Source organism: Aquarana catesbeiana, linkage group LG09 (assembly GCF_042186555.1).
Source record: "Aquarana catesbeiana isolate 2022-GZ linkage group LG09, ASM4218655v1, whole genome shotgun sequence".
Lineage (NCBI taxonomy): Eukaryota > Metazoa > Chordata > Amphibia > Anura > Ranidae > Aquarana > Aquarana catesbeiana.
The window spans coordinates 320,309,957-320,336,508 of record NC_133332.1 but is presented as its reverse complement, the minus strand read 5'-3'; the positions used below and the strand labels follow the sequence as shown (position 1 = coordinate 320,336,508).

The following is a 26,552-nucleotide window of genomic DNA, read 5'->3' as shown; positions in this document are numbered from 1 at the left end:
CATGATTTTGCAATGGGATGTCCAACAAACTCGGAACCTTGACCTCAACCCTACTGAACATCTTTGAAGGGGAGTTGGAATATTGATGGTAAGTCAGGTCTTCTCATCCAACATCAGTACCTGACCTCACAAATGGGCACAAATTCCCTCAGACACCCTCCAAAATCTTGTGGAAAGTCTTTCCAGAAGAATAGAGGACGTTATAGTCAGAAAAGGGGGCAAATCCATATTAATGGCCATGGGAAGAGGGTGTAACCCTATATGAATGGCCATGGGGGGTTGTTGGGGAACTCTATATTAATAGCAGATGGTTTTGGAATGGTAGTGTCCAACAAGCTCATACAGGTGTGATGGTCAGATGTTCAGAGACTTTTGGCCATATGGTATACTCTAGAAGTACTATTTCATAAAGAAGACTTATTTTTCCTCTTCTAGATAACTGTTTATCTGGCAAAGCGGGACTATGTGGACCACGTAGAGTTTGTAGAGCCAGTAGGTCAGTGGCTATTTTTTCTTCATAATAACGTCTCTCTAACCCATTCTCAGAGCTCTGACCGACCCTTTTTTTTTCTATTTTCTACAGATGGAATGATTGTAATTGACCCAGAGTATCAAAAGGAGAAGAAAGGTAAATGAAAAAGGTTTTTAACCAAATTAATTGAGTGTGAGTTTGCTATACTTCTATAGAAGGGCTCCTCAACCAGGGTTCTATGGAACTCTAGGGTTTCTCCAGAGGTTGCTAGGGGGGTTCCTTGAGCAATGAGCAATTTCTTCACCACACTGATGTATCATGAGTTGTAGATGTGGTCATTTTTAGTAGGGGTTCCCTGAGAACAGAGTTATTTCAAGGGTTCCTCTGTGTTGGGAAGGTTGAGAAAGGCTGTTCTATAGGAATCTTTATTAGGAGATCAAATGGAAAATTCCCTGCAGGCTAGGTTCATGTTATTGCAGCTTCCCTGCAGGCTAGGTTCATGTTATTGCACTTCCCTCCAGGCTAGGCTCATGTTATTGCAGCTTCCCTGCAGGCTAGGTGTATTTTTATTGCAGCTCCTTTGCAGGCTAGGTTCATGTTATTGCAGCTTCTTTGCAGGCTAGGTTCATGTTATTGCAGCTTCTTTGCAGGCTAGGTTCATGTTATTGCAGCTTCTTTGCAGGCTAGGTTCATGTCATTGCAGCTTCCCTGCAGGCTAGGTTTATTTTTATTGCAGCTTCCCTGCAGGCTGAGTTCATGTTATTGCAGCTTCCCTGCAGGCTAGGTTCATGTTATTGCAGCTTCCCTGCAGGCTAGGTTCATGTTTTTGCAGCTTCTCTGCAGGCTAGGTTCATGTTTTTGCAGCTTCTCTGCAGGCTAGATTCATGTTATTGCAGCTTCCCTGCAGGCTTGGTTCATGTTATTGCAGCTTCCCTGCAGGCTAGGTTCATGTTATTGCAGCTTCCCTGCAGGCTAGGTTCATGTTTTTGCAGCTTCCCTGCAGGCTAGGTTCATGTTATTGCAGCTTCCCTGCAGGCTTAGTTCATGTCATTGCAACTTCTTTGCAGGCTAGGTTCATGTTATTGCAGCTTCCCTGCAGGCTAGGTTTATTTTTATTGCAGCTCCTTTGCAGGCTGGGTTCATGTTATTGCAGCTCCTTTGCAGGCTGGGTTCATGTTATTGCAGCTTCCCTGCAGGCTATGTTCATGTTATTGCAGCTTCCCTGCAGGCTAGGTTCATGTTATTGCAGTTTCCCTGCAGGCTAGGTTCATGTTATTGCAGTTTCCCTGCAGGCTAGGTTCATGTTATTGCAGCTTCCCTGCAGGCTAAGTTCATGTTATTGTAATCTCTGAAGGCTAAGTTCATGTCATTGCAGCTTCCCTGCAGGCTAGGTTCATATTTTTGCAGCTTCTCTGCAGGCTAGGTTCATGTTATTGCAGCTTCCCTGCAGGCTTGGTTCATGTTATTGCAGCTTCCCTGCAAGCTAGGCTCGTGTCATTGCAGCTTCCCTGCAGGCTAGGTTCATGTTTTTGCAGCTTCTCTGCAGGCTAGGTTCATGTTATTGCAGCTTCCCTGCAGGCTAGGCTCGTGTCATTGCAGCTTCCCTGCAGGCTAGGTTCATGTTTTTGCAGCTTCCCTGCAGGCTAGGTTCATGTTATCGCAGCTTCCCTGCAGGCTAGGTTTATTTTTATTGCAGCTCCTTTGCAGGCTGGGTTCATGTTATTGCAGCTCCTTTGCAGGCTGGGTTCATGTTATTGCAGCTTCCCTGCAGGCTAGGTTCATGTTATTGCAGCTTCCCTGCAGGCTAGGTTCATGTTATTGCAGCTTCCCTGCAGGCTAGGTTCATGTTATTGCAGCTTCCCTGCAGGCTAGGTTCATGTTATTGCAGCTTCCCTGCAGGCTAGGTTCATATTATTGCAGCTTCCCTGCAGGCTAGGTTCATGTTATTGCAGCTTCCCTGCAGGCTAGGCTCATGTCATTGCAGCTTCCCTGCAGGCTAAGTTCATGTTATTGCAGCTTCCCTGCAGGCTAGGTTCATGTTATTGCAGCTTCCCTGCAGGCTAAGTTTATTTTTATTGCAGCTCCTTTGCAGGCTAGGTTCATGTTATTGCAGCTCCTTTGCAGGCTGGGTTCATGTTATTGCAGCTTCCCTGTAGGATGGGTTCATGTTTTTGCAGCTTCCCTGCAGGCTAAGTTCATGTTTTTGCAGCTTCCCTGCAGCTGCATTTGTGTAGGCACAGCAGCCCATTGATTTGCATGGACTATTGTACCTATGGAAAATGCAGGGGAAAGGTCCCTGCGCCTCTTTCAAAATTGCAGCCGCAGGGAAACTGCATTGTGCTATGCAGTCCCCAAACGTGGCAAAACGCTCTGCCGGTTCCAACGAGTGGGGATGCCATTAAAAATAAATGGCACCTCCACTTGTCTGCTAAAAGCAGTGCATTTTTTTTTTTTGCTGCAGGTTCAAGAAAGGGTGCGATTTACACGCAGTCCCCACACCCACATACATGAGAACTTAGAGTTAAATAATGACATGTAAAATAATGATAAAGTATCCAAAAAGCAACTGATATAAAACAATGTATGCAAAAAATGTGAAGAAAGATATATATATATATATATATATATATATATATATATATATATATATATATATGTATATATATATACGGCACTCCAGATCCACTCTGTGCACTTCAGGCTTTAATCATTAACTGGTATAAAATATAAGGCACCGTAAAGGGCACTTAAGGCATGCTGAAGTGGCCTCTCGGTCAGTATTATGGTATTTTAGCATGTTTTAAAGAGATACTCTAACCTTGCACATGCAGGGCACAGTGACAAAGGGCCCCCTGACCCCCTTATACTTGGGTTGGCAAGACAGCTCCTTCTCCTGACTCTGCTTTTCTTCTTTTATCATTCAGTGTTTGTGATGATGACCTGCGCCTTCCGCTATGGGCGGGATGACATGGAGCTCATCGGTCTGAGCTTCAGGAAGGACATCTATGTGCAGTCATGCCAAGTGCACCCACCATTGCCGGGGGAGAAGAAGGCGCTGACTCCGCTCCAGGAGAAGCTGAAGGCCAAGCTTGGAAGCAACTCCTTCCCCTTCAGCTTCAATGTGAGGAGACTTTGTACGCCTGGGAGGGGGGGGGGGGGGATGTTCGTTATGGAGTCGGGATCTTATTTATTTCTTTATCTTACAGATGGCAACAAACCTGCCCTGTTCTGTGACCCTACAACCCGGACCTGAGGATTCTGGAAAGGTACATCATATCATTGTAATAGGATTATCTCCAATGATTATCTCCAATGGACTGACGGCTCCATCTAGTGGCCAAAACGTAGTATGTTATTTTCTGATTGAGGTATTTCAGGAAGTACCGCATTATGGCCACTAGATGGAGCCGACAACCATAGGAGACAATCACCTTACAATCAAAATGGCAAATATTTGCTTTTCCATGTGAATGGTTGAGACATCCACACAGCGAATATTTTATACATAGACGCCCGGGTGACCTTTGTGTATTGCTGTGCAGTAATCTGGTGTGGAGCTTCTTGTAATAAAGACCTCCCGCTGCTGCTCTCTCTCCTTTTGCAGGGTAACTGGTCTTCTCTCCGCCCCCTCCTGTAGTGGGAGGAGCCTGCTTGTCCCTTCCCACAGCTCTGATCTCTCTCCTTGTGCAGGGTGACTGGTCTTGTCTTTACCCCCTCCTGTAATCTTCGCAGGCAGACTGAAATGGGTGGAGCATGCTGGCCCCTCCCACTGCTCTGCTCTCTCCTTGTGCTTGTCCCTGCCTCCCTACTATAGTCTTCTGTAGTGGGTGGAGCATGTTGGGCCCCTCCCACTGCTCTGCTCTTGTCTCCGCCCCCTCCTGTAGTTTCCTACAGGCAGCCTACAGTGGGTGGGGTCTGCTTGTTCCCTCCCACAGCTCTGTTCTCTCTCCTTTTGCAGGGTAACTGGTCTTGTCTCCGCCCCCTCATGTAGTGGGAGGAGCCTGCTTGTGCCTTCCCACAGCTCTGCTCTCTCTCCTTGTGCAGGGTGACTGGTCTTGTCTCCGCCCCTCCTGTAATCTTCGCAGGCAGACTGAAATGGGTGGAGCATGCTGGGTCCCTCCCACTGCTCTGCTCTCTGCTTGTGCAGGGTGACAGGTCTTGTCCACGCCCACTCCTGTAGTTTTAGACAGGCAGCCTACAATGGGTGGGGTCTGCTGGGCCCCTCCCACTGCCCTGCTCTCTCTCTGTGCAGGGTGACTGGTCTTGTCTCCGCCCCCTCCTGTAGCTTTCTGTAATGGATGGAGCATGCTGGGCCCCTCCCACTGCTCTGCTCTCTCTCTCTTTTTCTCCCTGTGCAGGGTGACTGGTCTTGTCTCCGCCCCCTCCTGTAGTTTTATACAGGCAGCCTACAATGGGTGGGGTCTGCTGGGCCCCTCCCACTGCTCTGCTCTCTCTCTGTGCAGGGTGACTGATCTTGCCTCTGCCCCCTCCTGTAGCTTTCTGTAGTGGGTGGAGCATGCTGGGCCCTCCCACTGCTCTGCTCTCTCTCTCTTTCTCCCTGTGCAAGGTGACTGGTCTTGTCTCCGCCCCCTCCTGTCGTTTTCTACAGGCAGCCTACAGTGGGTGGGGTCTGCTGGGCCCCTCCCGCTGCTCTGCTCTCTCCTTGTGCTTGTCTCTGCCCCTCTTCTAGAGTTTTCTGTAGTGGGTGGAGCCTGCTGGGTCCCTCCCACAACTTTGCTCGCTCTCTTTGTGCAGGGTGACTGGTCTTGTCTCCGCCCCCTCCTGTAGTTTTCTGTAGTGGGTGGAGCTTGCTGGGCCCCTCCCACTGCTCTGCTCTCTCCTTGTGCAGGGCGACTGGTCTTGTCTCCGCCCCCCTCCTGTAGTTTTCTACAGGCAGCCTACAGTGGGTGGGGTCTGCTGGGCCCCTCCCACTGCTCTGCTCTCTCTCCCTGTGCAGGGTGACAGGTCTTGCCTCCGCCCCCTCCTGTAGTTTTCTGTAGTGGGTGGAGCCTGCTGGGCCCCTCCCACAGCTCTGCTCTCTGCACAGGCTATGTACAGCCCAGTGATGATGTCACAGTTACTTTTACAAGGTCATATCTGGGTTTAAATATATATTTTTGGTTAGTGGATTTATATCCTTTGTGTCTACTGAGAAAAAGTTTTTTGTGGCTGGAGTTCAGCTTTAAGTGTTCCGCCCCCTTTTCCTGATCACTAATCAATACAAGTTCAATGTAGGTAGATATCAGCACTCTACATCGGGGAAGTTTCACCGTCTTCCGTGTTCACAGAGAGCAATAACAGGTCACACAGCGCGGCCAATAAACCGCCATGACCAATAAACATGTTTGCTGTCCTGGTCTGCGAGGCTATAAAACCCGCCCGATAGATTTTATATTAGGAATTAATAAGGATGACAAAGGCGGCTTCTGTATACCGAACAAACATGATCCGTCCTCACAGGAACTTCACTCTCATTGGCAGCCTGGTGATGATAATAATCCGCCCGGCAACAAGCGGTACGGAAATCCGGTCACAGAACACACAATCATCTTACTGTTATCCTGTAAAGGCCAACTCTCCGCTTTTCACAAATGTTTAAAAAATTCAGTGGGCAAAAAAAAAAAAAAAATGGAACTCTTACTGCAATATTCACCTCAATTCCGGGGCTGTCCCCCCCCGCAGACTTCATTCAATCGACTTCCTCTGAGCCAAGTACAGCCTGGTGACTGAGTACCCCAGACAGCAGAGGAAAGGACCACCTGTCCCTCCCCCCCACCCTGTGATAAAAGGAGAAGCAGCAGACTGATGAGCTCATCTCTCTGCTCTCTCCTCCTATTAGCATGCTTCTTGCTTGCCTTGCTATTATCCATGCTTCCTAGAAATGGACCAAACGTCCCGTCCTCCCCCCTGCCTGTGATTGGACAGTAAAGGAGAAGCAGCAGACTGATAAGCTCATCTCTCTCCTCTTTTATTATTCATGCTTCTTAGCAAAAGACTGCGTCTTCCTCCCCCCAGCCTATGATGGGACACTAAAGGAAAAGCAGCAGACTGAGAAACTCATATCTCTACTCTCTCCTCCATCCTTCTCAGGAAAGGACTGCCTCTTCCCCCTTCTCCAGCCTGTGATTGGACAGTAAAGGAGAAGCAGCAGACTGATGAGCTCATCTCTCTACTCTCTCCTCCTATTATTCATCCTTCTTAGGAAAGGACCGCCCCCTCCCCCTCCCCCAGCCTGTGATTGGACAGTAAAGGAGAAGCAGCAGACTGATGAGCTCATCTCTCTACTCTCTCCTCCTATTATTCATCCTTCTTAGGAAAGGACCGCCTCTTCCCTCTTCATCCTGTGATTGGACAGTAAAGGGAAGCAGCAGACTGACAAGCTCATCTCTCTACTCTCTCCTCCTATTATTCATCCTTCTTAGGAAAGGACCTCCTCTTCCCTCTTCCACAGCCTGTGATTGGACAGTAAAGGGAAGCAGCAGATTGATGAGCTCATCTCTCTACTCTCTCCTCCTATTATTCATCCTTCTCAGGAAAGGACCGCCTCTTCCCTCTTCCACAGCCTGTGATTGGACAGTAAAGGGAAGCAGCAGACTGATGAGCTCATCTCTCTACTCTCTCCTCCTATTATTCATCCTTCTCAGGAAAGGACCGCCTCTTCCCTCTTCCACAGCCTGTGATTGGACAGTAAAGGGAAGCAGCAGACTGATGAGCTCATCTCTCTACTCTCTCCTCCTATTATTCATCCTTCTCAGGAAAGGACCGCCTCTTCCCTCTTCCACAGCCTGTGATTGGACAGTAAAGGGAAGCAGCAGACTGATGAGCTCATCTCTCTACTCTCTCCTCCTATTATTCATCCTTCTCAGGAAAGGACCGCCTCTTCCCTCTTCCTAAACCTATGATTGGACAGTAAAGAAAAAGCAGCAGACTGATGAGCTCATCTCTCTACTCTATCCTCCTATTATTCATCCTTCTCAGGAAAGGACCGCCTCCTCCCCCTTCCCCAGCCTGTGATTGGACAGTAAAGGGAAGCAGCAGACTGATGAGCTCATCTCTCTACTCTCTCCTATTATTCATCCTTCTCAGGAAAGGACCGCCTCCTCCCCCTTCCCCAGCCTGTGATTGGACAGTAAAGAAGAAGCAGCAGACTGATGAGCTCATCTCTCTACTCTCTCCTCCTATTATTCATCCTTCTTAGGAAAGGACCGCCTCCTCCCCCTTCCCCAGCCTGTGATTGGACAGTAAAGGGGAAGCAGCAGACTGATGAGCTCATCTCTCTACTCTATCCTCCTATTATTCATCCTTCTCAGGAAAGGACCGCCTCTTCCCTCTTCCTAAACCTATGATTGGACAGTAAAGAAAAAGCAGCAGACTGATGAGCTCATCTCTCTACTCTCTCCTCCTATTATTCATCCTTCTCAGGAAAGGACCGCCTCCTCCCCCTTCCCCAGCCTGTGATTGGACAGTAAAGGGGAAGCAGCAGACTGATGAGCTCACATGCTCCCTCACTTGCCTCACTTGCTAGAATGAACTCTGACCTCCTCTATTGCAGGCCTGCGGAGTGGATTTCGAGGTGAAAGGTTTCTGGGGAGATGATGTCGAAGAAAAAAATTCAAAAAAGTAAGAAAAAACCACTAAAATATGAAACCGGACATAAATCCTGCAAAGGCTTATGGTAAAGGGAGCACAGAGTCTTTCCATATATTTTCCCTATTAGCGGGATCTATTTATTAAAACATTTGTTGGACGAACGTCAGAAGCAAGCTGAGCAAAATTCCCCTGTATTTGTTCTCATAGATTCATTCATGTACCAATATCGCCATCTAGTGGCTGAAACGTGCCATGTTTTCTGTTTGAGGTATAATTCAGTATTGCATTTTGGCCTCTAGATGGAGCCGACGATACAGCAAAGAATCTATTAGAACAAATATTGGGAAATGTAATATATAATATAATTTATATATTTATTTATTTATTGTTTAATGTTAAATATTGTATTTGATTATTTCATAGTTTCCCTTTTCAGTCAGCAGGTGGTGTGTGTGAGTCTGGTGTAATAATATTATGAATACGTTTTATATGTAGCCGTCGGATAATATTGTCCTGCTCTTCCCAGGAACGTGGCGCGCCTCATTATAAGAAAAGTCCAGTACGCCCCGGAGACCAGCGGAGCCGCCCCACATGCCGAGATCACCAAGCAGTTCATGATGTCAGACAAGCCGCTGCAGCTGGAGGCGTCCCTAAACAAGGAGGTGACCCCTCCCCTTCTTAGGATTGGTTGTATTGTGATGTCATTGTCTTTCCTTGTTTTTATTTCTGCAGCCCTAATATTCCAAACCAATACACATGGTTGTGACGCCGCGTGTCATTTTTGGGGTTAAAACAGATTGGTGGGAGGTGTCATATCACCTCCACACCGCCTGCCAAACACATCTGAAAAGCGATCCCAGCACAGGTTGCTTTTCCGAGGTGTGGCAAACTTAGCCTTTCAGGGGCGCTGTTTTCTCTCCATTGTACCTTTTGCTAATATTGGACAGGATGATTCACATCATACTTCTTTTGTACATCACACAATGACTACTCTGTGATGTCACAATGACGTTCATTGGATTTGCACATAAAGATCAAATAATTCAATTTTTGGAAATATTATTTCTGAAATAATACTTTCTGTCCTCCCCGAGCAATCTTATCCCCAGCATGGTAACAGAGCTGCTCAGACACGCCCCCTCTCTGGTCAGACAGGCCCTCTCTGCTCAGACACCCCCCCTCTCTAGTCAGACACGCCCCCCTCTCTGGTCAGACATGCCCCCCTCTCTGGTCAGACACACCCCCTCTCTGGTCAGACACGCCCCCTCTCTGGTCAGACACGCCCCCCCTCTCTGGTCAGACACGCCCCCCCTCTCTGGTCAGACACGCCCCCCCTCTCTGGTCAGACACGCCCCCCTCTCTGGTCAGACACGCCCCCCCTCTCTGGTCAGACACGCCCCCCTCTCTGGTCAGACACGCCCCCTCTCTGGTCAGACACGCCCCCTCTCTGGTCAGACACGCCCCCCCTCTCTGGTCAGACACGCCCCCCTCTCTGGTCAGACACACCCCCTCTCTGGTCAGACACGCCCCCTCTCTGGTCAGACACACCCCCTCTCTGGTTAGACATGCCCCCTCTCTGGTCAGACACGACCCTCTCTGGTCAGACACGCCCCCTCTCTGGTCAGACATGCCCCACTCTCTGGTCAGATATGCTCTCTCTCTCTGGTCAGACACGCCCTCTCTGGTCAGACACACCCCCTCTCTGGTCAGACATGCCCCCTCTCTGGTCAGACATGCCCCCTCTCTGGTCAGACATGCCCCCTCTCTGGTCAGACATGCCCCCTCTCTGGTCAGATATGCCCCACTCTCTAGTCAGATACGCCCCCCTCTCTGGTCAGACATGCCCCCCATTCTGGTCAGGCACGCCCCCTCTCTGGTCAGACACGCCCCCTCTCTGGTCAGACACGCCCTCTCTCTGGTCAGACACACCCCTTATCTGGTCAGACATGCCCCCCTCTTTGGTCAGGCAAGCCTCCCTTTCTGGTCAGGCACACCCCCTCTTTGGTCAGACATGCCCCCTTTCTGGTTAGACATGCCCCCTCTCTGGTCAGATATGCTCCCTCTCTGGTCAGATATGCTCCCTCTCTGGTCAGACACGCGTATCGTCACGATCATGTGACTTCATCAGTGCAATCCCCCGATGAAGTCACGTGATCGTGACGATATGCATCGGAATAGACGGGCACCGGAAGTGACGTCAGGCCGCGAGCCCACTGCTCGTTTTGTTTTTACTCTATTTACCTCCTTTTATGTGAGTACCAATCTTGGTTGTAATCTAATAAATACCTAGTTTTTACATCCTTCACTATTGGAGTCCCCCATTCTCTTTCTCTATATTATTGATATGTCCATCTGGGAGGATTTCTACTGCTACTGATTTATAAAAGGAGATATATCCGAATGAGAAGCATCCACCAGGACACCAGGCCCCATAGATACTGCCATCCATAGGAAATTCTTAGGGTGACATACTGCAGGACCCCGGAATTCCCTCAAAAATCAATCACTCATTGTGTGCACTCGGGAAAGGAAGGGGCTGGTAAATGTGACATATTTACTGGACCCTTCCCTTCCTCCACTCTCCATCCTGAAGGATCATATTGTGTGCTTGTAGCTGCCGGCGGGAAGGAGAGAAGGGAAGACATCAGCACTGCGGGGGTGGGGCTCACATAGGGGGGCCTGGGCAGCAGGGGAAAATGTATGGTGCACAGGGAGGGTGAACGGTGCAGTGGGGGGGGGGGGCAATCACTGGAACCTACACCCTGTATGGCTCTCTCTTCAGCAGCTGAAAGCCGGTGGGAGAGGAGAAGAAGCCGGCTTTCAGCTGCTGCAGAGAGAACCATAAAGGGGATCGGTTCCATTAATCACCCCCCCGGCGCCGATCACCCTTACTGCCCTCATCTGATTCACCCTGCTTCCTGGGCCCCATACAGGAGAACCGGTGGTACACCCTTATCCACGGCCCTGGGTGTGGCTACTACTCTGCTCTGCCAGCACAGAGCACTGCGGTGTGAGGGCAGGAAACAGCATTTTCTCTGGGAGGAGAAGGTATTTTAAGGCATTTAATAAGGCAAAAAAAACTGTCTAAATCATAAAAGAAGGACTTCAAATTGATTTTAATGTTGATACATTCCACCAACTCTCAGTGCCCCAGACTGGGTCCCAGGAGCACCTTCGGGTATTTAGGACCATAATCCAAAAAATGTGAACTTTCAATACATTTCTAAATCAGTGAATTGCTCCAATCTAAGTAAATACAGCTTATTGAAAAAAAATCTCAGTTATGCCAAATACTAGCTCCAGTGACCGAACCTTTATGTACTTAATATAGAAAATAGGCCTCTTACGGCATGCCAAAGTGGCCTCTGGGTCAATATTACCGTTCGGCACTTTAACATAACTTGTGCTATTTAGCACTATGTATCTTGCCCTATGGGGTCATTAACCACATATTTAGTCATTCTTTTTTTGCTTCTTATATATTAATCTTCTACTTTCCTTCTTTACAGATACATTATCACGGGGAACCCATCATTGTCAATGTGAAAATCAACAACTCAACCAATAAGATTGTGAAAAAGATCAAGATCACGGGTAGGTGACCAGTGTGCAAAAGAGCCAAACGGCAACACGAACCTACTGAGCAGGTGTCAATTTTGTAGTTACCAATATGGTATGGTTATAGAAGGACAAGAGGTATTTTGGTTACCCTAAAAAGATATGAAAATGTTTTTTTTTTAAGAAAGCTGTACTGAGAAAATGCATTACATGTCCAAAAGTTGAGCCCCCTCCCAAATGATGGAGGCCAGGTGTCTTCAGTGAAGGGTCCTGATAATCCTACATCATACAAAGACATCATAGACAATTGTGCTTTTCCAACCTTGTACCCTGGTAACAGTTTGGTGAAGACCCTTTTCTGTTCCACCATGACTGTGCTCCCCACTGTGTACAAAGCCAGCTCCATAAAGACATGGTGTGACCAGTTTGGTGTGGAGGAACTCCAGCGTCCCATACAGAGTCCTGACCTCATCCCTACTGAAAATCTTTGGGATGAATTGGAATGAGCCAAGTCTCCTCAACCAACATCTCCATAAAGACATGGTTTGACCAGCTTGGTGTGGAGGAACTCCAGCGTCCCATACAGAGTCCTGACCTCATCCCTACTGAAAATCTTTGGGATGAATTGGAATGAGCCAAGTCTCCTCAACCAACATCTCCATAAAGACATGGTTTGACCAGCTTGGTGTGGAGGAACTCCAGCGTCCCATACAGAGTCCTGACCTCATCCCTACTGAAAATCTTTGGGATGAATTGGAATGAGCCAGGTCTCCTCAACCAACATCTCCATAAAGACATGGTTTGACCAGTTTAGTGTGGAGGAACTCGAATGTCCTGCACAGAGCCCTGACCTCAACCTTACTTTTGGAAGACCTTTGGTATAAGGTCTTTACACCCATCATAAGTACCTGCCCTTAACCCTGCGGAAAACCATTGGTATGAGGTCTTATCATCTCAAAGGTGTTCAGTAGGTTTGAGGTCATGGAGGAACTCGAGTGTCCTGCACAGAGCCCTCACCTGATCCCTACTGAACACCTTTGAGATTAACTGGAATTGACTGCAAGCCAGGTCTTTTTTTTTGGCGCCCAATGTGTGAGCCAGGTCTTCTTATCCAACATCAGTACCTGACCCGAGTGGAGGATGTTACAACAATAGGGGGCAAGGGTTTTAGGATGTGGTGCCGAACTTGAGTGCCCTGCACAGATCCCTGACCTCATCCCTACTGAACACCTTTGGGATGGATTGGAACACCAATGGTGAACCAGGTCTTCTCATTCAACGTCAGTACCTAACCTCAGAAATGGGCACAAATTCCCACAGGCACCCTCCAAAATCTTGTGGAAAGTGTTCCAAGAAGAGTGGAGAATGTTATAGTCACAAAAGGGGGTCAACTCCATATCAAGGGCCATGGTTTTGAAATGAGATGTGCAACAAACTCGGAACACTGACCTAAACCCTACTGAACACCTTTGGGATAAGTTGGAATATTGATTGTGAGCCAGGACTTCTCATTCAACTTCAATACCCGACCCCACAAATTCCTACAGACACCCTCCAAAATCGTGTAAAAAGTCTTTTAAGAATAGTGGAGGAATTTATGGTCACAAAAACGGGACCAGAGTTTTAGGATGGGGTGCCCAACTTGGGTGCCCTCTACAGAGCTCTCATCTGACTGAATGCCTTTGGGATGTATTGGAATGTTGATAGCGAGCCAGGTCTTCTCATCCAACATCAGAACCTGACCTCACAAATGGGCACAAATTCCCAGACACCCTCCAAAATCTTGTGGAAAGCCTTGCCAGAAGATTGGAGGGAGTTGTAGTAACCAAAGAGGACCAGGGTTTAAGATGGGCTGCCTAACTCAACTGTCCCGTTTTGGAATGGGATGTTGGAAAACAGGCTGGGTTTCATTATTTTTTCGTATGGCAAATAATGTTACGATATAAAGAATCAGTATAATTTTTTGTAGAAGCTCCTCCATTTATCATTAGAAATCCACCCTTGAGCTCTGAACAAGTGGCTGGCTATGCCCAGGCATTGTCAGGGGGGGTCCTGTGATCTCTGTGGGGGGGGGTAATAAATACATTGTGCTATTCTACAATTCCAATAGGTGCAGAATTACTAATATGAACCAGAATCTATTTATATCGACGTGCTATGGTCTTTGATATGAAATAATAACCTTACTCACTGACATTTTGGTTGTTCTTACAGTGGAACAGATTACAGATGTTGTGCTGTACTCATTGGACAAGTATACCAAAGTTGTTTGCTGTGAGGAGATGAAGTAAGTATTTAAAGCTCACCTTTCTAAAAAAAATACCCCTGGAGGTGTTAAAAAAGGCAGGTCTGGCTGCACTACTCACTCCTCCTGTCTGATGCTGTCCCCCGCAGTCTTTCCTTTCTTCCACTAGATGTCCTCAGTCTTACAGGTTGAATGAGGTTGAGCCTTCATTCAATCCAGAAGACTGAAGACATACTGTAAGTGCAAGGCATCACAGACTCGCCCCCCAAGGAGGAATTACAGTAGCACACTGATGCAGGGAGCAGCGTAATGTCATCACATCTCATTGAGGACATCCCACTTACCCTTGAAGAAGATTGGAAGGGGATGTTACGCTTTAAAAAAGTAACAGATAATGGAAATATGATCATGGATGCAACATGCATTTGGTTTTTGGTAATTTTTTTTCCTGATGGTGCTCAAAAGACATTATTCTCTGAATAAATCCAAGATAAAATCTGTCTTGTATTCCTTGATTAGTTAAAAAAAAAAAAAACTGAATCAATGCCCAAACCCTCCATCCAATCCACTATTATCCAGAAAACCCTCCACCCAATCCACCATTGTCCACCAAACCCTCCATCCAATCCACCATTGTCCAGCAAACCCTCCATCCATTCCACCATTGTCCAGCAAACCCTCCATCCATTCCACCATTGTCCACCAAACCCTCCATCCAATCCACCCTTGCCCACCAAACCCTCCATCCAATCCACCATTGTCTATTAAACTCTCCATCTAATCTACCCTTGTCCACCAAACCCTCCATCTAATCCACCAATGTCCACCAAACCGTCCATCCAATTCACCATTATCCACCAAACCCTCAATCCAATCCACCATTGCCAGCAAACCCTCCATCCAATCCACCATTGTCCAGCAAACCCTCCATCCAGTGCACCATTGTCCACCAAACCATCCATCCAATCCACCCTTGTCCACCAAACCCTCCATCCAATGCACCATTGTCCAGCAAACCCTCCATCCATTCCACCATTGTCCACCAAACCCTCCATCCATTCCACCATTGTCCACCAAAATCTCCATCCAATCCACCCTTGCCCACCAAACCCCCCATACAATCCACCATTGTCTACCAAACCCTCCATCTAATCCACCATTGTCCACCAAACCCTCCATCCAATCCACCTGTCCACCAATCCACCATTGTCCACCAAACCCTCCATCCAATCCACCATTGTCTACCAAACCATCCATCCAATCCACTATTGTCCACCAAACCCTCCATCCAATCCACCTGTCCACCAATTCACCATTGTCCACCAAACCCTCCATCCAGTCCATCATTGTCCACCAAACCCTCCATCCAATCCATCATTGTCCACACCTCACTCATGGTAAATATGGTGTATTTGTTCTATATATAGTTTAATAATGAAGATGATAACACTTTGTCCTGTCTCCCTAGTGATACTGTAGCGGCAAATTCTGCCTTCACCAAGGCATACCAGGTGACCCCCCTTTTGGCCAATAATACGGAGAAGCGTGGTCTGGCACTGGACGGCAAACTGAAGCATGGCGACACCAACCTGGCGTCCTCCACAACGTAATTATAACCTTCATCTTCTGTACCCACATTTTCAAAATGCATTCCAAAAGTTACATCTGCAGCCCCCTCACCCCATTCTATTACGTAGTACAGATTACATTCTCTATGTGTCTTAAAGTGAACCTGCGGCCAGTGTATGGACAAACAAATGTGTACATATTCTTAACAAGAAGTCAAAAGAGCTTTAATAGCAAGTCCTCACTGACCTCTGTAGCTACAGGTACTGTGGGCCAATTCATCCTGAAAATTCTCAGGAGAAGCATTGCTGTAATTTCCACAGCAGCTTAGATTTCACTGTCCCTCCCCCCCACCTTCCAGCAGTGACTCAGAAGCTCAGCTCCTAGTTCAAGTAATGGTTGAGCAACTCAATACCCCCTGCTTCCTGCTCATAGCAGTGACTCAAAAGCTTACCTAGCCCTCACCCCCTTCCCACCAGTGATTAGGATTCATATAGACCACCCAGATTCACCCTCCCAACAGTGACTCGGTAGCTCAGATCCCTCTGATCTCACTCCCAGCAGTGACTCAACAGCTAAGCTTCCCTTGCTTCAACTTACCAACAGTGACTCAGCAGCTCAGGTCCACCTTCTACACCAGTGATGGTGAACCTTGGCACCCCAGATGTTTTGGAACTACATTTCCCATGATGCTCAACTACACTGCAGAGTACATGAGCATCATGGGAAATGTAGTTCCAAAACATCTGGGGTGCCAAGGTTCTCCATCACTGTTCTACACCATGGATGCTCAACCTGTGGCCCTCCAGCTATTGCGGAACTACAAGTCCCATGATGCATTGCAAGCCACTAACAGTTACAAGCATGACTCCCAAAGGCAGAGGCATGATGGGACTTGTAGTTCAGCAACAGCTGGAGGACCACAGGTTGAGCACCAATGTTCTACACCTTCTAATAGTGACTGGGCAACTGAGTGCCCCCTGCTTCCCCCTCCCAGCAGTGTCTCAGCAGCTCGCAAACCCCCTTCCCAACAGTAGCTCAGCAGCATAACCACCCTCACAGCAGTGACCAAAACCACCAAGCTTCACCCTCCTAGCAGGTACTCAGCAGCTCAGAACTCTTTGCTCCTACTCCCGGCAGTGTCTCAGCAGCTCAGAACCCTTTGCCCACCTCCCAGCAGTGACTCAGGCCACCCAGCTTCACCCTCCAAGCAGTGACTCGGCAACTCAGCTCCCCCTCCTGGCAGTGACTCAAACCACTAAGCTTAACCCTCCCGACACTCACTCAGCACCTCAGCTCCCCCTCCCAGCAAGACTACCAAGCTGCACCCTCCTTCAACTTACCAACAGTGTCTCAGCAGCTCAGCCCCCCTCCCAGTAGTGACCCAGACAACCAGCTCCACCCTCCTAGCAGTGTCTCAGCAGCTCAGATCCCCCTCTCAGCAAGACCACCAAGCTGCACCCTCCTATCAGTGTCTCAACAGCTCAGCTCCCCCTCCCAGTAGCGACTCAGACCACCCAGCTCCACCCTCCAAGCAGTGACTCGGCAGCTCAGCTCCCCCTCCCAGCAGCGACTCAGACCACCCAGCTCCACCCTCCAAGCAGTGACTCAGCAGCTCAGCTCCTCCGGTTTCCCCTCCCAGCAGTGACTCAATGTCCCCTGCGGTCAGTGAGGATTTGTTTTGAGACTCAATAATTCTTTTAATGACCATAACCAAACCTCAGGTATACTTTAGACAATAAATAGAGTATAGAACGATACATTTCCATTTAAATGACTCCGCCCCTTTCCCGCAGCCTGCGTCCGGGGATGGATAAGGAGGTGATGGGGATTCTGGTGTCCTATAAAATCCGAGTTAACTTGATGGCATCCAGAGGCGGGTGAGTTGATAAGATCTAAATAGAAGTTCTGTGACCTGCTTAGTGCTATTCCCCTTTATAACTAGAACGGCCATTGGTCTTATTTTTCTTTTTTACAAGTTACAAGATCATCAATTCAATGTTTGTTACATTGCTACATGTTTAATATTTATTTTTACATCTTCATTTTACAAACATTCATTGTTGGAGCTTTCCTGATACATAGAGAGGAAAACAATGCCAGGCTTCCTATTGGGAGAGGAAAACAATGCCGGGCTTTCTATTGGGAGAGCAAATCAATGGTCAGATGAGACCAAAATTCAGCTCTTTGGCATTAACTCGACTCGCCGTGTTTGGAGGAAGAAAAATGTTGACTATGATCCTAAGAACACCATCCCTACAGTCACACATCATCCCTACAGTCACACATCATCCCTACAGTCACACACCATCCCTACAGTCACACATCATCCCTACAGTCACACACGGAGGTGGAAACATGATACTTTGGGGCTGTTTCTCTGATAAAGGTTCAGGCCGACTTTGCCACATTGAGGGGCCAATGGACGGGGCCATGTATTGTAAGATCTTGGATGAGAACCTTCTTCCCTCATCCAGAACACTGAAGATGGGTCATAGATGGGTCTTCCAGCATGACAATGACCCAAAACATACCACCAAGGCAACAACGGAGTGGCTCAAGAAGAAGCACATTAAGGTCATGGGGTGGCCGAGCCAGTCTCCAGACCTTAATTCTATAGAACATTTAAGGAGGGAGCCGAAACTTCCAGTTGCCAAGAGACAGCCAAGAAACCTTCAGGATTTAGAGAATATCTATAAAGAAGAGTGGAGCAAAATCCCTCCTGAGATGTGAGCAAACCTGATCACCACCTACAAGAAACATCTGACCTCTGTGATCGCCAACAAGGGTTTCTCCACCAACTACTAAGTCATGTTTTGTGAAGGGGATCAAATACTTATTTTACTCCATTTATAACATTTGTATTGTGTGATTTTTCTGGATTTTTGGTTGATATTCTGTCTCTATCATATAAAATACACCTATGATAAAAATTATAGACCCTTCATTTCTATGTAAGTGGGCAAAACTTACACAATCTGCGGGGGAGACAATCAATATTTTCCCAACTGTAACAGTAAATACTTCTTTATAGTGATGAGCCGCTCGTTCTTTTTGTATAACCTCAAATCTGACTTGTTTTTTCTTTTCCAGCATTTTGGGAGACCTAATATCAAGGTAGGTACACATGATGAACATACACAGTGATGATCAGTACATACCTGAGCTGGTCGGGGTGATTTGTAGTGGTGTAAGTACCATATCTGTAGTATAAAATGGAAACTGAAAACTTCCCATCTGATGAACTGTCGTTGTAGAGGACGCAGGGCCGTCTTTACCTGCAGGGCAAAAGGGGCAGCTGCCCCCGGGGCCCAGTCGTTGTTGTGGGGTCCCAAGGCAGCAGCCCTTTGAGCCCACACTGCCCACAAATAGTTGATACCCTGTTTCCCCCAAAATAAGACCTAGCGTGATTGTCAGTGATGGCTGCAATATGAGCCCTACCCCCCAAATAAGCCCTACCCTGTTTCCCCCGAAAATAAGCCCTACCCTGTTTCCCCCGAAAATAAGCCCTACCCTGTTTCCCTGAAAATAAGACCTACAAGGACTTTAACTAGGGCTTATTTGGGGGGTAGGGCTTATATTGCAGCCATCACCGACAATCACGCTAGGTTTTATTTTCGGGGAAACAGGGTAGGTGGATTCGGGAGGGGGCCAAGAAAGTGTTTGCCCAGGGCCCGATCAATATTAGAGACGGCCCTACATAGGTGGTCACCACTATACCCAGTGGACCTTCACAGATATCGGTGTTCTGGTTCTTTTTTTAGATGTTAAAACGATCTCCTGCCGTCCTCTCAGGGCCGTCTTTAATATTGATCGTACCCCGGGCAAACATTTTCTTGGACCCTCCCCGAATCGACTTATCAAGTATTTGCGGGCAGTGTGGGCTCAAAGGGCAGCTGCTTTGGGCCCCCACAACAATGACTGGGCCCGGAGCAGCTGCCCCTTTTGCCCCACACCTATGTAGCGATCTGATCAATCTGACTACAAGTGATTCATCATCAATGAAATTACTGAACAAAGAAACACATCCGGTACTGATTGAACATATAATCGATCAGATATGATGGGGGGAAAAAAAGGGGTACTAGAAAAAGTAACCACAGGTCGGACTTTGAAGGCAAGGAAACAATGAAGAAGTAACAAAAATAATATATGTTGAAAAAAGTACATAGTATGATTAAAGTATTAAAAAAAACCCTTAAAAATCATATAAGAATGATACAATCTGTACAGTGAGCCCTTGTACGTCTACACGTTTCGCCGTAAGGCTTCTTCAGGATGATCAAGGTTCAGAGATATAACAAAGAAAAAAAAGGGGGGGGGGAGCGAATCTCACTATCTTCTTTAGGTGGACTAGGCCTCATTTACAAATATTCAGTGGTTAGAAGGTCACCAGAGATGCGGAATATTTCCAACAAATAGTGAATAAATAAATGTTGCTATGGCAACCTTGATCATCCTGAAGAAGCCTCACGGCGAAACGCGTAGACGTACAAGGGCTTACTGAACAGATTGTATCATTCTTATATGATTTTAAATTTTTTTGAATACTGTAATCATACTATGTACTTTTTTCAATAAATATTATTTTTGTTACTTCTTTATTGTTTCCTTGCAGCACTTTACAATATACAAGGGAGACAATACAGTTACACTACAATAAAATACAAGAGTGCTAACCCCTTAGAGCCGGCGCCTGTCGGCCCTTTAAGGACTTTAGTTTGCCAGGGGGTGGGGGCTTAGGTCATGTGACTACTGTGATTGGCTGGTCACATGATCGGAAAGCTCCCATTTTGCAAGCAGCGAACGGGGGCTTTCAGGTTGTCCGCCGGTAACTATTGCACCGATTTAGAATGGTAAATCACAAGCCCTCAGTTTGATCGACACAGTGAGCTCTCAATCAATTTTTTAAGTTTGGCAAGTTGATTGGGCCGTGGGGGAAATTTTGTTGATCTTCCCTGACCAGAAGTTCAGGGAAGCAGCACTGAGAGAGCCAGGGGCCCAGCCACGATGAAAGTGCTTAAAAAAATTGTAGGGTGTAATATCCCTTCAAGATTCTTTTGGTACTGTGGCTAAAATGTGAGAATGGTTTGTGCTCTGCGGAGCTCTCTCATGTCATAGTTTACATTTTGATCAGCAAAGTTCCAGTATTAAAAAAAATTATTAAAAAAAAAAAACAAAAGAGAAAAGAAAGGAAAAGCACAGAAAAAAAAGAAAGAAAGAAAAGTACAGCAGGGGGCGCTAGAGAGTTGAGCATTAAAAGTTGGGGGGGATGGGAAACTTTGAACAGATGACTCGGTATTTGCACATTTATGTTATTTTATGCTGCTTTTTTTTTGTCTTTTTTAGTGATGTATCAGTGGAGCTCCCACTCATTCTGATGCATCCCAAACCAGCTGAAGGTGAGTCCACATGCATTTTCAAGCCGTGGCCATCTTGAGTGAGGGCAGATTGTGGTTCATGTAGCATTTAAAGAGGAAAGACACAAACCAAAAACACTATTTCATTCCTTTTTAATATTCAAAGCAAACTCCTCCATCCATCCATCCATGTCTCCATCCTTCCACCCCCCCATCCATCCATCCTTCCACCCCCCCATCCATCCATGTCTCCATCCTTCACCCCCCCATCCATCCATCCTTCCACCCCCCATCCATCCATGTCTCCATCCTTCCATCCATGTCTCCATCCATCCATCCATGTCTCCACTCCCCCATCCATCCATGTCTCCATCCATCCATGTCTCCATCCATCCATGTCTCCATCCATGTCGGTCTCCATCCATCCATGTCTCCATCCATCCATCCATCCATGTCTCCATCCATGTCTCCATCCATCCGTGTCGGTCTCCATCCATCCATGTCTCCATCCATCCTTCCACTCCCCCATCCATCCATGTCTCCATCCATCCATGTCTCCATCCATCCATGTCTCCATCCATGTCGGTCTCCATCCATCCATGTCTCCATCCATCCATCCATCCATGTCTCCATCCATGTCTCCATCCATCCGTGTCGGTCTCCATCCATCCATGTCTCCATCCATCCATTCCACTCCCCCATCCATCCATGTCTCCATCCATCCCATGTCGGTCTCCATCCATCCATGTCTCCATCCATCCATCCATCCATCCATCCATGTCTCCATCCATGTCTCCATCCATCCATGTCGGTCTCCATCCATCCATGTCTCCATCCATCCCATCCATCCATCCATGTCTCCATCCATCCATGTCGGTCTCCATCCATCCATGTCTCCATCCATCCATCCATCCATCCATCCATGTCTCCATCCATGTCTCCATCCATCCATGTCGGTCTCCATCCATCCATGTCTCCATCCATCCTTCCACTCCCCCATCCATCCATGTCTCCATCCATCCATCCATCCATGTCTCCATCCATGCATCCATCCATCCATGCCTCTATCCATGTCTATCCATCTATCCATCCATGTCTTCATCCATCCATCCATGTCTCCATCCATGTCTCCATCCATCCATCCATCCATCCATGCCTCTATCCATCCATCCATCCATCCATGTCTATCCATCTATCCATCCATCTATCCATCCATGTCTCCATCCAACCATGTCTCCATCCATCCATCCATTCATGTCTCCATCCACCCATGTCCCCCACCCATGTCTCCATCCATCCATCCATTCATCCATGTCTATCCATCTATCCATCCATCTATCCATCCATGTCTCCATCCAACCATGTCTCCATCCATCCATCCATTCATGTCTCCATCCACCCATGTCTCCACCCATGTCCCCACCCATGTCTCCACCCATGTCTCCATCCATCTATCCATATCTCCATCAACCCTTCCACTCCCCCATCTATCCATGTCTCCATCCATCCATCCATCCATCCATGTCTCCATGCTTTATTTTGCTGAAAAATCCCCCCCTTAGCATTTCTAGCTGCGGCCATCTTGAATAAGGGCAGATGGTTCATGTAGCCACTTAAAGCGATTGTAAATGAAACATTTAATTTCTAGCCGATCAGCCGCCGCAGTTATACTGCGGCAGGTTGGCACGGACGTGCCAGTCGCCGTAGCTGTACGTTGTTCCTTTAAGACGTCATAGCAGGCGCTCGCGTGCCCCCCGCACGTGTCCCCAGAGCCGATGCGTGTGCACAGCGGTCGCAATCGCTCACGGACAGTACGGCGATGTGTGTGTGTGTAGACACACACATCCCTGTTCTCACAGGGAGAGGAGACAAATCGTGTGTTTCCTACTAAGTATGAACAGTGATCTCTCTCTCCTCCTAGTCAGTCCCCTCCCCCCTACAGTTAGAACACAGAGGGGTAACACATTTAAACCCCTTGATCGCCCCCTAGTGTTAACCCCTTCCCTGCCAGTGACATTTACACCGTAATCAGTGACTATTTTTAGCTCTGATCGCTGTATAAATGCCACCGGTCCCAAAATAGTGTCAAAAGTGTCCGATCTGTCCGCCGCAATGTCGCAGCCCCGATAAAAATCGCAGATCACCGCCATTACTAGTAAAAAAAAAAAAAAAATAATAAAAATGACATAAAGCTGTCCCCTATTTTGTAGACGCAATAATCAATCAATATTGCAATTTTTTTTTTTTTTTATTTCACCAAAAATATGTAGATGAATAAATATCGGCCTAAAAATAATTTCTTTCTATTTATTTTTTTGGATATTTATTATAGCAAAAAGTAAAAGATATTGTGGGTTTTTTTTCTAAATTGTCGCTCTTTTTTTTGTTTATAGCGCAAAAAATAAAAACCGCAGAGACGATCAAATATCACCAAAACAAAGCTCCGGTAGTGCCGGAGGCGATGGGGTCCTCTTCCTGGCTTGGTATGAGACGAGTGAGAGGAAGATGCCCCCCCCCACCCACCCGTCTCCATATCACTGCAGGGCGGAAGCGACGTCAAAACATCACTTCCGCCCACAGCTCTTAAAGGGAAATTTTTTTAAATGACAATTTTTTTTTTTTTTATTGCATTTTAGTGTAAATATGAGATTTGATGTCTTTTTGATCCCCCCAGATCTCACATTAAAGAGGACTTGTCATGATTTTTTTCTATTACAAGGGATGTTTACATTCCTTGTAATAGGAATAAAAGTGACACATTTTTTTTTTTTTTTTTAAACAGTGTAAAAATAAAAAATAAAAAAGTAAATAAATAAGAGAAAAAAAAAATTTTTAAACGCGCCCTGTTTCCGCCGTGCTCACACGCAGAAGCGAACGCATACGTGAGTAGCGCCCGCATACGAAAACGGTGTTCAAACCACACATGTGAGGTATCGCCGCGATCGGTAGAGCGAGAGCAATAATTCTAGCCCTAGACCTCCTCTGTAACTCAAAACATGCAACCCGTAGAATTTTTTAAACGTGGCCCATGGAGATTTTTAAAGGGTAAAAGTTTGTCGCCATTCCACGAGCGGGGCGCAATTTCGAAGCGTGACATGTTGGGTATCAATTTACTCGGCGTAACATTATCTTTCACAATATAAAAAAAAATTTGAGCTAACTTTACCGTTGTCTTATTTTTTAATTTAAAATAAAAGTATAATTTTTCCAAAATAAAGTGCGCTTGTAAGACCGCTGTGTGACAGACCGCCATTTTATTCTCTAGGGTGTTAGAAGAAAAAAAAAAAGGGAAAATTCACTTTAAAAGTGCACAGGCTCTAATCCTTAAGTAAATTATCAAGAGAGAACCATTATGGAGAATAAAAACCCCCATTTGTTGTTGCCACCATCCCAAATATATTGTATATTTATAGAAAGTAAGTACCCCCCCCCCATACTGAACTAAACTACTCCTTTAGTAAATCAGCCTCATCCTCCCAGATCCGTCATGTCATGGTCACGCACTATTGCATAGATAGACATATGATTTGTATGAATGTTCTGTACTAATGTCATAAAACGATCGATATCATCGTTTACATCTATTGAGCAATCTTCTTTATTATTTATTGCTTTACACGAAACTTTGACCCCCCTCCAGGTACAACAAGGTACGAGATAACCGCCCGCCGCTCCTGTGCTTTGTCGTGTTTTGTCTGTTTTGTGCGTTTAGAAAGTCCAGTAGAAGAGATTGTAGAATAGTCCAGATGGTTTGTCTGTGTGAATATGTATTTCTGCGTCTTTAGAAGTATACTAGAACCCAAACCATAGGAAGTCCATCGTCCTGCTCACCTCCAGCGGACGGAAATGTGGTCTGGTGATGAACAAAAGTCATTTGGGCAAAATTCATGTCGGGAAATTCTGTAAAAATCAGATTTCAGGTTTCACCCATTATTTATACTTAGGAGAAATTTTATGTGCAGAAAAAAAATGAATAAATACATTTAAAAGTATTTTATTTTTGTAAAAAAAAACCCCAAAAAAAACAAGCAAGGCAGGGAAGGGCAGGAACTAGAAGTGCAGGGTATGGCAAGATGGGTCTGCAACTAGCAGGGCAGGAAAGGGCAGGAAACTAACAGGATAGGGAAGGGCAGGACGGGTCTGGAACTAGCAGGATAGGGAAGGGCAGGACGGGTCTGGAACTAGCGGATAGGGAAGGGCAGGACGGGTCTGGAACTAGCCGGATAGGGAAGGGCAGGACAGGTCTGGAACTAGCCGGATAGGGAAGGGCAGGACGGGTCCTGGAACTAGCCGGATAGGGAAGGGCAGGACGGGTCTGGAACTAGCTGGATAGGGAAGGCAGGACGGGTCTGGAAACTAGCTGGATAGGGAAGGGCAGGACGGGTCTGGAACTAGCAGAATAGGGAAGGGCAGGACGGGTCTGAACTAGCTGGATAGGGAAGGGCAGGACGGGTCTGGAACTAGCAGGATAGGGAAGGGCAGGACGGGTCTGGAACTAGCAGGATAGGAAGGGCAGGACGGGTCTGGAACTAGCTGGATAGGAAGGGCAGGACGGGTCTGGAACTAGCAGAATAGGGAAGGGCAGGACGGGTCTGGAACTAGCTGGATAGGGAAGGGCAGGACGGGTCTGGAACTAGCAGGATAGGGAAGGGCAGGACAGGTCTGGAACTAGCAGGATAGGGAAGGGCAGGACGGGTCTGGAACTAGCAGAATAGGGAAGGGCAGGACAGATCTGGAACTAGCAGGATAGGGAAGGGCAGGACGGGTCTGGAATTAGAAGGGCAAGGATAGGCAAGATGGGTCTGCAACTAGCATAAGAGGGAAGGGCAGGACAGGTCTGAAACTGAAAGGACAGAGAAGGGCAGGATGGGTCTTGCATTAGCAGGACAGGGGAGGAGCAAGGTATCCCTGGAACTAGCAGGGCAGGAAAAAGTGGGATGGGTCTAAAACTACCAGGGCCATGGAAGGGCAAGAGGAGTCTTGACCTAGCAGGGTATGGAGGGTGGGAGGGAGGGTGGTATGAATGGTGGTATGGAGGGTGGCAGGGAGGGTGTATGAATGGTGGTATGGAGGATGGGAGGGAGGGTGGTATGAATGGTGGTATGGAGGGTGGTATGAAGGGTGGTATGAAGGGTGGGAGGGAGGGTGGTATGAAGGGTGGTATGGAGGATGGGAGGGAGGGTGGTATGTAGGATGGGAGGGAGGGTGGTATGAAGGGTGGGGGGGAGGGTGGTATGAAGGGTGGTATGAAGGGTGGCAGGGAGGGTGGTATGAAGGGTGGCAGGGAGGGTGGTATGAAGGGTGGTATGGAGGGTGGCAGGGAGGGTGGTATGAATGGTGGTATGGAGGATGGGAGGGGAGGGTGGTATGAATGGTGGTATGGAGGGTGGTATGAAGGGTGGTATGAAGGGTGGTATGAAGGGTGGGAGGGGGGTGGTATGAAGGGTGGTATGGAAGATGGGAGGGGAGGGTGGTATGTAGGATGGGAGGGAGGGTGGTATGAAGGGTGGAAGGGAGGGTGGTATGAAGGGTGGTATGAAGGGTGGGAGGGAGGGTGGTATGAAGGGTGGTATGGAGGGTGGCAGGGAGGGTGGTATGAATGGTGGTATGGAGGGTGGGAGGGAGGGTGGTATGAATGGTGGTATGGAGGGTGGTATGAAGGGTGGGAGGGAGGGTGGTATGAAGGGTGGGAGGGAGGGTGGCAGGGAGGGTGGTATGAATGGTGGTAAGGAGGATGGGAGGGAGGGTGGTATGAATGGTG

General features: G+C 47.4%; 1 protein-coding gene across 1 annotated transcript in view; it reads left to right on the top strand.

Annotated features, from left to right (window-relative positions):
* ARR3 (arrestin 3) overlaps positions 1 to 24,707 on the top strand; it is a 38,672-nt gene extending 13,965 nt beyond the window's left edge. Inside the window, exons 4-16 of the mRNA XM_073600780.1 lie at positions 436 to 496; positions 584 to 628; positions 3,397 to 3,593; positions 3,679 to 3,738; positions 8,025 to 8,092; positions 8,589 to 8,724; positions 11,572 to 11,656; positions 13,835 to 13,907; positions 15,334 to 15,471; positions 17,228 to 17,311; positions 18,525 to 18,548; positions 20,781 to 20,833; positions 24,432 to 24,707. Of these exons, the coding sequence (XP_073456881.1) occupies positions 436 to 496; positions 584 to 628; positions 3,397 to 3,593; positions 3,679 to 3,738; positions 8,025 to 8,092; positions 8,589 to 8,724; positions 11,572 to 11,656; positions 13,835 to 13,907; positions 15,334 to 15,471; positions 17,228 to 17,311; positions 18,525 to 18,548; positions 20,781 to 20,833; positions 24,432 to 24,532 (1,125 nt within the window). The 3' untranslated portion in view covers positions 24,533 to 24,707. The remainder of the gene's footprint in view (positions 1 to 435; positions 497 to 583; positions 629 to 3,396; positions 3,594 to 3,678; positions 3,739 to 8,024; positions 8,093 to 8,588; positions 8,725 to 11,571; positions 11,657 to 13,834; positions 13,908 to 15,333; positions 15,472 to 17,227; positions 17,312 to 18,524; positions 18,549 to 20,780; positions 20,834 to 24,431) is intronic.
* Positions 24,708 to 26,552: the final 1,845 nt, after the last annotated feature.